This window comes from Loxodonta africana, chromosome 15 (genome assembly GCF_030014295.1).
Source record: "Loxodonta africana isolate mLoxAfr1 chromosome 15, mLoxAfr1.hap2, whole genome shotgun sequence".
NCBI classification, from domain to species: domain Eukaryota; kingdom Metazoa; phylum Chordata; class Mammalia; order Proboscidea; family Elephantidae; genus Loxodonta; species Loxodonta africana.
The window spans coordinates 42,755,147-42,766,976 of NC_087356.1; the positions used below are offsets into that span (position 1 = coordinate 42,755,147).

General features: G+C 42.8%; 1 protein-coding gene across 1 annotated transcript in view; it reads right to left on the reverse strand.

The window, feature by feature from the left end:
* Positions 1-11,585, reverse strand: part of CHMP3 (charged multivesicular body protein 3) — a 47,432-nt gene extending 35,847 nt beyond the window's left edge. The window contains exon 1 of the mRNA XM_064268814.1: positions 11,410-11,585. Within this exon, the coding sequence (XP_064124884.1) occupies positions 11,410-11,454 (45 nt within the window). The 5' untranslated portion in view covers positions 11,455-11,585. The remainder of the gene's footprint in view (positions 1-11,409) is intronic.
* Positions 11,586-11,830: the final 245 nt, after the last annotated feature.

Genomic DNA, 11,830 nt, shown 5'->3' on the forward strand with positions numbered 1-11,830 from the left:
GCTTGGTAGAGGCTCAACCTAAAGCAAAGAGACACTCTTCTGACAAATTAGAATAAGTTATCACAACTGGAAGGGTACCTTGGAGCACTGAGAAGAGGGAACTGAAGAAAATCTTTGGCAGGGCATCTCCAGCACCAGATACAGTAGATCATCTAATACTAAAAATCCTGTTAAATTCGTCAAGAAACAGTTCATAGGCAGGAGGCGTGTGGAAAACATGACAGTGGATGGTCAACTTGTTGCTGATCACCTCAGTCTAGGGGTCATCACTCCAACCCCTGAACTCCTATAAAGGTACAGAAGTGTATGTACTCATATATGTTGAGGAGCACTGGTGGCGCAGTGGTTAAGAGCTATGGCAAGCTATGACTACTAACCAAAATGTTGGCAGTTCATATCCACCAGCTGCTCCTTGGACACCCTAAGAGGCAGTTCTACTCTGTCCTATAGGGTCACTATAAGTCAGAACAGGTTTGGTTTTGGGTTTATATATATTGTGTATGTGGTAGCCAACCAGACTTGTTCTTGAAATGCTTATCTTGCTAGATGCTAAGTTCCTTGGGTGCTTAATTCATCTTCACAATCCCCCTTTGGAAAGCAGCATAAATGGTAGGATAGTTATGAATACAGGCTTCAGAACAAAATATCTTAAAAGCTCTGGTTCTACCCTTTACAAGCTGTGTGACGCTGAGCAAATTATCTAAAAAGTCTGAGCCTTGGTTCCACACCTGTAAAGTAGGGATAACAGTACCTATTTCATAACATTGGTAGTCCCCACCAAAGTACTTAGCACAATGTAGTTCAATACATTTTAGCTAGTAGTTGTTGCGGTTAATTCCTTTTTTAATTGTGCTTTAGATGAAGGTTTACAGAGCAAATGAGTTTCTCATTAAACAATTAATACACATATTGTTTTGTGACATTTGCTGCCAACCCCGAGACATGCCAACACTCTCCTCTTCTTGCCCTTGGGCTCCCCATTGCCATTCGTCTAGCTTTCCTGTCCCCGCCTGCCTTCTTGTTCTTGCCCCTGAGCTGGTGTGCCCATTTAGTCTCCTATACGTGGTTGAGCTACGTGTGCTATTTTTTGTTTTTTGGGCCTGTCTAATCTTTGGCTGAAGGGTGAACCTCAGGAGTGACTTCAGTACTGAGTTAAAAGGGTGCCCAGGGGCCAAATTCTGGGGGTTTCACCAGTCTCTGTCAGACTAGTAGTAGGTCTGGTCTTTTTGTTTTTGGGAGTTAGAATTTTGTTCTACATTTTTCTCCGGCTCTGTCCAAGACCCTCTATTGTGATCCCTGTCAAAGCAGTCGGTGGCGGTAGCTGAGCATCATCTAGTTGTGCTGGACTCAGTCCGATGGAGAATGTGGTAGTTACGGTCCATTAGTCCTGTGGACTAATCTTTCCCTTGTGTCTTTGGTTTTCGTCATTCTTCCTTGCTCCAGATAGGGTGGGACCAGTAGAGTACCTTAGCCTCTCACAAGCTTTTAAGACCCCAGATGCTGCTCGTCAAAGTAGGATGTAGAACATTTTCTGTATACGCCATATTATGCCAGTTGAGCTAGGTGCCCCCTGAGTGTTGTGGTTAATTCTTAACATACTCTATAATCTTGCTATTCAAGTGTGGTCTGCAGACCAGCAGCATCAGCATCACCTAGAAGCTTGTTAGAACTCTCAAGCCCTACTCCAAACGTGTTGAATCAGAACTTGAATTATGACAAAACACCCAGTGATTAGTATGCACATTACAGTTTGAGAAGCACTACTCTACAGCACTCAGTACAGACTTGTCCATACAGGGGAAAAAAGAAAATTTATTTAGTAAATGATCACACCTGCTCAGCTCTGGCAGGCATATTTTAAAAACCAATCTCATGCATCCACCTTGCCATTTTCTGGTGTTAATTTGTTTTCCCAGGTAGGTTACCCCACTGGAAGAGTACACTGGCATCGTGTCCTTAGCAGTTACATTTTTAATTTTAAAACATTACACTTGGGAGGCGGGGCCAAGATGGCGGACTAGGTAGACGCTACCTCGGATCCCTCTTGCAACAAAGACTAGGAAAAACAAGCGAATCGATCACATACATAACAATCAACGAACCCTGAACAACAAACACAGATTTAGAGACGGAGAACGAACAACTACGGGGAAGCAGCGACTGTTTTCGGAGCCTGGAGCCAGCGTCCCAGTCAGGTAACCTTGGCGCCGGGCTTAGGTCTGGTCCCAGGGGAGCTGAACACAAAATCTTGTGACAGCACAAACAAGGGGTGCAGCCTTACCCCCCTGAACTGACCCTGGGAGGGGGCCCAGCCAGTCCGCGCAGGCGGCGTGGCGATGCGGCTGGTGGGAGAAGTCCCTGGGAGGCAGTGACCGGTTTTGGAGCAGGGAGTGCAGCGTCCCAGCCAGGGAACCTTGGCACCAGGCTTTTGACTGGGGGCTGTCAAGGCGCAAGCACGGGGCGTAGCCCTACTCCCCTGAACTGACCCCGGAAGGGAGCCCAACAAGTCCGCGGGGGCGGCGCGGCAACACGGCTGGTGGGATGAGAAGTCCCCAGGAGGCAGCGACTGATTTTGGAGCCGGGAGTGCAGCGTCCCATCAGGGGAACCTTGACGCTGGGCTTTGGACTGGCAGAGGAGGATCTGACCGCGGCTTCAGCGGCGCAAACCCTCGGGGGCAATCTCCACACAGCCAGCACACATAGGCGACACGCCCCTCGGGAATCTCAGATAAAATAGTCATTCCAAGCAAGATAAGCAACTTTGGCTATATTCCGGGGTGCTACTCTGCTGTTCCTCAGAAACCTCCCCCACCCTTCCCAGGCGGCTTCATTAACATTGGAATATCCTGAGCCAGAGGGAGAACGGCTCCGGCTCTGCGGCGGCTTTGCTTTTCCTTTCTTTTTTTGGTCTTCTCCTAACCCATTCTTCTGGCCTGAGAGAAGGAACCATAGAAAACCCAGGGACCAAAAATCCATCCGTAATTGGACTAAAAACACAGAAACAGCTACAGCCAAGCATATATGATCCAAATCTCGGACTTTCATACTTACAGGGAATAAGGTGGCGGTTATAATCCAAAGGCAGTTCTGATAGGGATCTGACTGCATTTTTTTTTAGCGGATTTTCTGGAAAAACAAGTTTCCCAGGTCTGATATCTCTGCTTATTCAACAGAGCCCTAACTGACCCACAACAGGGAACTGAGGGCTGAAGCTCCCCCCAGACCACCTAGCCTCTGGCCTTAGGGGTCTAAGGAGGGTGACACCTACCGATCAGTAGAGGTACTTGCATTGGGGGCCTAAGGTACAGCTGCAGTGCCCTCCCACCAAGGTGCTACAGGAATAGAGACACACCTACCTCACTGACACTTGGGAGAAGCCTGTCAGCATCCTGCCCCCCCGGAGGGTGAACGCCCGCTGCTAATAGAATCTGGTGCACACAACTATCACCACTACTTCTCGAGGTGGATAGGTGTTAGGGTGCAGCACACACTTGATGACCCAAAATCAGATTCTACTCAAGAATAGTGAATACACTCAGGCATATATATCTGGCAACAGCCCAAACCAGCTGATAATAGGTCATAAGTAAGTCAAGGGCTACAACAAACAAACAAACAAGACAGCACAATCTAGTAGCCCATCCACGTATATTGAAAGAAAGCAAAACAAGATAAGACTCAGTGAGCAATTACAGAATAAACCACTACTATATCTTAAAAAACAAAATTTTTTTTTATATCTTAGTGATGGCTCGGAGACAGCAGTCGATATCAAACCACATAAAGAAGCAGACCATGACAGCTTCTACAACCCCCCAAACAAAAGAATCAAAATCTTTCCCAAATGAAGATACTATCCTGGAATTATCAGATACAGAATATAAAAAACTAATTTACAGAATGCTTCAAGACATCAGGGATGACCTCAGAAACGAAATAAGGCAAACTGCAGAAAAAGCCAAGGAACACACTGATAAAACTGTTGAAGAACTCAAAAAGATTATTCAAGAACATAGTGGAAAAATTAATAAGTTGCAAGAATCCACAGAGAGACAGCATGTAGAAATCCAAAAGATTAACAATAAAATTACAGAATTAGACAACGCAATAGGAAGTCAGAGGAGCAGACTCGAGCAATTAGAATGCAGACTGGGACATCTGGAGGACCAGGGAATCAACACCAACATAGCTGAAAAAAAATCAGATAAAAGAATTGAAAAAAATGAAGAAACCCTAAGAATCATGTGGGACTCTATCAAGAAGGATAACTTGCGTGTGATGGGAATCCCAGAACAGGGAGGGAGGACAGAAAACACAGAGAAAATAGTTGAAGATCTGCTGACAGAAAACTTCCCTGACATCATGAAAGACGAAATGATATCTATCCAAGATGCTCATCGAACCCCATTTAAGAGTGATCCAAAAAGAAAAACACCAAGACATATTATCATCAACTTGCCAAAACCAAAGATAAAGAGAAAATTTTAAAAGCAGCCAGGGAGAAAAGAAAGGTCTCCTTCAAGAGAGAATCAATAAGTTCAGACTACTCAGCAGAAACCATGCAGGCAAGAAGGCAATGGGACGACATATACAGAGCACTGAAGGAGAAAAACTGCCAGCCAAGGATCATATATCCAGCAAAACTCTCTCTCAAATATGAAGGCAAAATTAAGATATTTACAGATAAACACAAGCTTAGAGAATTTGCAAAAACCAAACCAAAGCTACAAGAAATACTAAAGGAAATTGTTTGGTCAGAAAACCAATAATATCAGATGCCAGCACAACACAAGGTCACAAAACAGAACATCCTGATATCAACTCAAATAGGGAAATCACAAAAACAAACTAAGATGAGTTAAAAAAAAAAATACTCAAAACAGGGAATCATTGAAGTCAATACGTAAAAGATCACAATAATCAAAAAAAGGGACTAAATACAGGAGGCATAGAACTGCCATATGGAGAGTGATACAAGGCAATATAGGACAATACAAGTTAGGTTTTTACTTAGAAAAATAGGGGTAAATATTAAGGTAACCACAAAGAGGTATAACAACTCCATAACTCAAGATAAAAGCCAAGAAAAACGTAACGACTCAACAAACATAAAGTCAAACACTATGAAAATGAGGATCTCACAATTTACTAAGAAAAAGTCTCAGCACAAAAAAGTGGAAAAATGAAATTGTCAACAACACACATAAAAAGGCATCAAAATGACAATACTAAACACTTATTTATCTATAATCACGCTGAATGTAAATGGACTAAATGCACCAATAAAGAGACAGAGAGTCTCGGACTGGATAAAGAAACACGATCCGTCTATGTGCTGCCTACAAGAGACACACCTTAGACTTAGAGACACAAACAAACTAAAACTCAAAGGATGGAAAAAAATATATCAGCAAACAATAAGCAAAAAAGAAGAGGAGTAGCAATATTAATTTCTGACAAAATAGACTTTAGACTTAAATACACCACAAAGGATAAAGAAGGACACTACATAATGATAAAAGGGACAATTGATCAGGAAGATATAACCATATTAAATATTTATGCACCCAATGACAGGGCTGCAAGATACATAAATCAAACTTTAACAGAACTGAAAAGTGAGATAGACACCTCCACAATTATAGTAGGAGACTTCAACACACCACTTTCCGAGAAGGACAGGACATCCAGTAAGAAGCTCAATAGAGACACGGAAGACCTAATTACAAAAATCAACCAACTTGACCTAATTGACTTATACAGAACTCTCCACCCAATTACTGCAAAGTATACTTTTTTTTCTAGCACACATGGAACATTCTCTAGAATAGACCACATATTAGATCATAAAACAAACCTTTGCAGAATCCAAAACATCGAAATATTACAAAGCATCTTCTCAGACCACAAGGCAATAAAACTAGAAATCAATAACAGAAAAACTAGGGAAAAGAAATCAAATACTTGGAAAGTGAACAATACCCTCCTGAAAAAAGACTGGGTTATAGAAGACATCAAGGAGGGAATAAGGAAATTCATAGAAAGCAACAAGAATGAAAATACTTCCTATCAAAACCTCTGGGACACAGCAAAAGCAGTGCTCAGAGGCCAATTTATATCGATAAATGCACACATACAAAAAGAAGAAAGAGCCAAAAGCAGAGAACTGTCCCTACAACTTGAACAAATAGAAAGTGAGCAACAAAAGAATCAATCCATCAGGCACCAGAAGAAAACAAATAATAAAAATTAGAGCTGAACTAAATGAATTAGAGAACAGAAAAGCAATTGAAAGAATTAACAAAGCCAAAAGCTGGTTCTTTGAAAAAATTAACAAAATTGATAAACCATTGGCTAGACTGACTAAAGAAATACAGGAAAGGAAACAAATAACCCAAATAAGAAACGAGAAGGGCCACATCACAACAGACCCAACTGAAATTAAAAGAATCATATCAGATTATTACGAAAAACTGTACTCTAACAAATTTGCAAACCTAGAAGAAATGGATGAATTCCTGGAAAAACACTACCTACCTAAACTAACACATTCAGAAGTAGAACAACTAAATAGACCCATAACAAAAAAAGAGATTGAAACGGTAATCAAAAAACTCCCAACAAAAAAAAGCACTGGCCTGGACAGCTTCACTGCAGAGTTCTACCAAACTTTCAGAGAAGAGTTAACACCACTACTACTAAAGGTACTTCAAAGCATAGAAAATGACGGAATACTACCCAACTTGTTCTATGAAGCCACCATCTCCCTGATACCAAAACCAGGTAAAGACATTACAAAAAAAGAAAATTACAGACCTATATCCCTCATGAACATAGATGCAAAAATCCTCAACAAAATTCTAGCCAATAGAATTCAACAACATATCAAAAAAATAATTCACCACGACCAAGTGGGATTTATACCAGGTATGCAAGGCTGGTTTAATATTAGAAAAACCATTAATGTAATTCACCACATAAATAAAACAAAAGACAAAAACCACATGATCTTATCAATTGATGCAGAAAAGGCATTTGACGAAGTCCGACACCCATTTATGATAAAAACTCTCACCAAAATAGGAATTGAAGGAAAATTCCTCAACATAATAAAGGGCATCTATGCAAAGTCAACAGCCAACATCACTCTAAATGGAGAGAACCTGAAAACATTTCCCTTGAGAACGGGAACCAGACAAGGATGCCCTTTATCACCGCTCTTATTCAACATTGCACTAGAAGTCCTAGCCAGAGCAATTAGGCTAGACAAAGAAATAAAGGGCATCCGGATTGGCAAAGAGGGAGTAAAATTATCTCTATTTGCAGATGACATGATCTTATACACAGAAAACCCCAACGAATCCACCAGAAAACTACTGAAACTAATAGAAGAGTTTGGCAGAGTCTCTGGTTATAAGATAAACATACAAAAATCACTTGGATTACTCTACATCAACAAAAAGAACATCGAAGAGGAAATCACCAAATCAATACCATTCACAGTAGCCCCCAAGAAGATAAAATACTTAGGAATAAATCTTACCAAGCATATAAAAGACCTATACAAAGAAAACTACAAAGCTCTACTACAAGAAATTCAAAAGGACATACTTAAGTGGAAAAACATACCTTGCTCATGGATAGGAAGATTTAACATAGTAAAAATGTCTGTTCTACCAAAAGCCATCTATACAGACAATACACTTCCAATCCAAATTCCAATGTCATTTTTTAAGGTGATAGAGAAACAAATCATCAACTTCATATGGAAGGGAAAGAAGCCTCGGATAAGCAAAGCATTACTGAAAAAGAAGAAGAAAGTGGGAGGCCTCACTCTACCTGATTTCAGAACCTATTATACAGCCACAGTAGTCAAAACAGCCTGGTATTGGTACAACAATACAACAACAGGCAGATAGAGCAGTGGAACAGAATTGAGAATCCAGATATAAATCCATCCACATATGAGCAGCTGATATTTGACAAAGGCTCAGAGTCAGTTAATTGGGGAAAAGATAGTCTTTTTAACAAATGGTGCTGGCATAACTGGATATCCATTAGCAAAAAAATGAAGCAGGACCCATACCTCACACCAAGCACAAAAACTAACTCCAAGTGGATCAAGACCTAAACATAAAGACTAAAACAATAAAGATCACGGAAGAAAAAATAGGGACAACGTTAGGAGCCCTAATACAAGGCATAAACAGAATACAAAACATTACCAAAAATGATGAAGAGAAACCAGATAACTGGGAGCTCCTAAAAATCAAACACCTATGCTCATCTAAAGACTTCACCAAAAGAGCAAAAAGACCACCTACAGACTGGGAAAGAATTTTCAGCTATGACATCTCCGACCAGCGCCTGATCTCTAAAATCTACATGATTCTGTCAAAACTCAACCACAAAAAGACAAACAACCCAATCAAAAAGTGGGCAAAGGATATGAACACACACTTCACTCTAGAAGAAATTCAGGCAGCTAACAGATACATGAGAAGATGCTCTTGATTATTAGCCATTAGAGAAATGCAAATTAAAACCACGATGAGATTCCATCTCACTCCAACAAGGCTGGCATTAATCCAAAAAACACAGAATAATAAATGTTGAAGAGGCCGCGGAGAGATTGGAACTCTTATACACTGCTGGTGGGAATGTAAAATGGTACAACCACTTTGGAAATCTATCTGGCGTTATCTTAAACAGTTAGAAATAGAACTACCATACAACCCAGAAATCCCACTCCTCGGAATATACCCTAGAGAAACAAGAGCCGTCACACAAACAGATATATGCACACCCATGTTTATTGCAGCTCTGTTTACAATAGCAAAAAGCTGGAAGCAACCAAGGTGTCCATCAACGGATGAATGGGTAAATAAATTGTGGTATATTCACACAATGGAATACTACGCATCGATAAAGAACAGTGACGAATCTCTGAAACATTTCATAACATGGAGGAACATGGAAGGCATCATGCTGAGCGATATTAGTCAGAGGCAAAAGGACAAATATTGCATAAGACCACTATCATAAGATCTTGAGAAATAGTAAAAACTGAGAAGAACACATACTTTTGTGGTTACGAAGTGGGGAGGGAGGGAGGGAGGGAGGGAGAGGGTTTTTTATTGATTAGTTAGTAGATAAGAACTGCATTAGGTGAAGGGAAGGACAATACTCAATACATGGAAGGTCAGCTCAACTGGACTGGACCAAAAGCAAAGAAGTTTCCAGGATAAAACGAGTGCTTCAAAGGTCAGCGGAGCAAGGGCGGGGGTTTGGGAACCATGGTTTAAGGGGACTTCTAAGTCAATTGGCAAAATAATTCTATTATGAAGACATTCTGCATCCCACTTTGAAATGTGGCATCTGGGGTCTTAAATGCTAACAAGCGGCCATCTAAGATGCATCAATTGGTCTCAACTCACCTGGAGCAAAGGAGAATGAAGAACACCAAGGTCACACGACAACTAAGAGCCCAAGAGACAGAAAGGGCCAGATGAACCAGAGACCTACATCATCCTGAGACCAGAAGAACTAGTTGGTGCCCGGCCACAATCGACGACTGCCCTGAGAGGGAGCGCAACAGAGAACCCCTGAGGGAGCAGGAGATCAGTGGGATGCAGACCCGAAATTCGCATAAAAAGACCATACTGAATGGTCTGACTGAGACTAGAGGAATCCCGGCGGTCATGGTCCCCAGACCTTCTGTTGGCACAGGACAGGAACCATCCCCGAAGACAACTCATCAGACATGAAAGGGACTGGACAGTGGGTAGGTGAGAGATGCTGATGAAGAGCGAGCTAATTATATCAAGTGGTCACTTGGGACTGTGTTGGCATCTCCTGTCTGGAGGGGGGCTGGGAGGATAGAGAGAGTTGGAAGCTGGCAAAATTGTCACGAAAGGAGAGACTGGAAGGGCTGACTCATCAGGGGGAGAGCAAGTGGGAGTACGGAGTAAGGTGTACATAAACTTATATGTGACAGTCTGACTTGATTTGTAAACGTTCACTTGAAGCTCAATAAAAGTTAATAAAAAAAAAAAATTACACTTGTTATGCAAGTAATACATACACTGAAGACCAGTTTAAACAGTAATGAGACCATTTACCCATAGTCTTATGAATGGCAAAGCTAAGGCCAAACACTGAAGGTCATAACCTTTACCTACTATTGAAAAACACACTTCTACAATAACAAGTATCTCATAAAACGTACATCTATATAATACCATACACTTGGCAAGATGATGTCACACACTCTTTTTATCATTTAAGCTCCAGAATTTTATTTTACCGGAAAGTAAATCTAAATAAGCTGCCTGAGGGAACTAGCGTTAATACTGAGTGCCTACTCATGAGTCAGGGATCAGTCCCTGGAGAAGGACATCATGCTTGGCAGTGTACAGGGTCAGCGGGAAAGAGGAAGACCCTCAATGAGGTGGATTGACAGTGACTGCAACAATGAGCTCAAGCATGACAACGATTGTAAGGATGGCGCAGGACCGGGCAATGTTTCGTTCTGTTGTGTATGGGGTCGCTATGAGTCGGAACCGACTCGACGGCACCTAACAACAACAACTCATGAGTCAGAATTAACTCAACAGCAATGGGTTTGTTTTTTTTGTTTACTCTTCTAGGACCTCTGAATATTAATAAAACAATTAACACTATCATTAACGCATTATGTGCCAGGAAATGCACAAGACATTGACATCCTTTAATTTTCAATTACTTTGAGGTGATATATTATCACCCCCACCCGACAAGTAAGACCAAGGAACAGGAACGTTAACTCTCCCGAGATGACTGGGCAAGGAAGATTCAAACGCAGGCAATCTAACTACACTGCCTGCCGACATTCTCTCAGCGAACAGGTGGGCACAGAGTTGGAAGCCGGGTCCAGAGCTATCTTCAGCAGCATTCTTCTGAGTCGGGTCCCTGTTATAATTAGTGTGTCTGCGGCAAGGGAAAGAGGAGTCACTGTCCCCCCAATGCAGCCACGTACCGCCGGACACCCTGGCGGTCGCGGCAGTATCTCTGCTGAGGGGCGCGAGTAGGCGGGGCCTGCGAAGGGGACGGTTCCGGGCGGGACGTACCAACGCGCGCGGGAGAAGGGGCTTCCAGAGACCAGGACCGCGTCGCTGCCTCCGCGCCCAGAGGCACGGCGAGGAACTCCTAATCCAACCCTCGGCTCGCTGCTCCATAGTTGTGGCGCCGCGGGCTCTCTCTCCCCACAGCTCAGAGTCTCTCCCTTAGGCCCCTCGGCCAAGTGGGAGGCCCCGGAAATGGGGACGGGCAGTACCTGGCCAGTCGAGGGGGGAAGTGTCCAGTCACTCACAAACTCCTGTACGCCCCGCACAAACCCACCCACTCGTCTGCCGCCGTCCTAGCCCTTACCAGCTCTTTGGGCGGTTTCTCCTGGGTTTTTCCAAACAGCCCCATGGCGATCTGAATTCGGCTTGCCCCTTCCGGGGTTCCGTTCCCTACGCCCAGGGAGGTCACGGACAGCCACCTGGGCGGGGCCGGTTGGGTGGCAGGGAACCCAGACTCCTGGAGAAGGGAGCAGTAGCGGTGAGGGTGATGCGCATGCGCGGGGCTCATGCGCATAATTGGTTTGGGCGGTGCTCTGATCGGAAAGCTTGACTCCGTTGCGTACATTCTGAGGTGATTTTGAAATGTAGAAGACGGGTTGTTTTTGTGAAGTGCGGAAGCGATTCTTTTGGAAAATATGAATTTATTGACTATGCTTGGTGATTACAGCTGCAGAGACTCCGCCTAAACCTCTCTATTTTGACACAGACGCGTTTATAACGATATT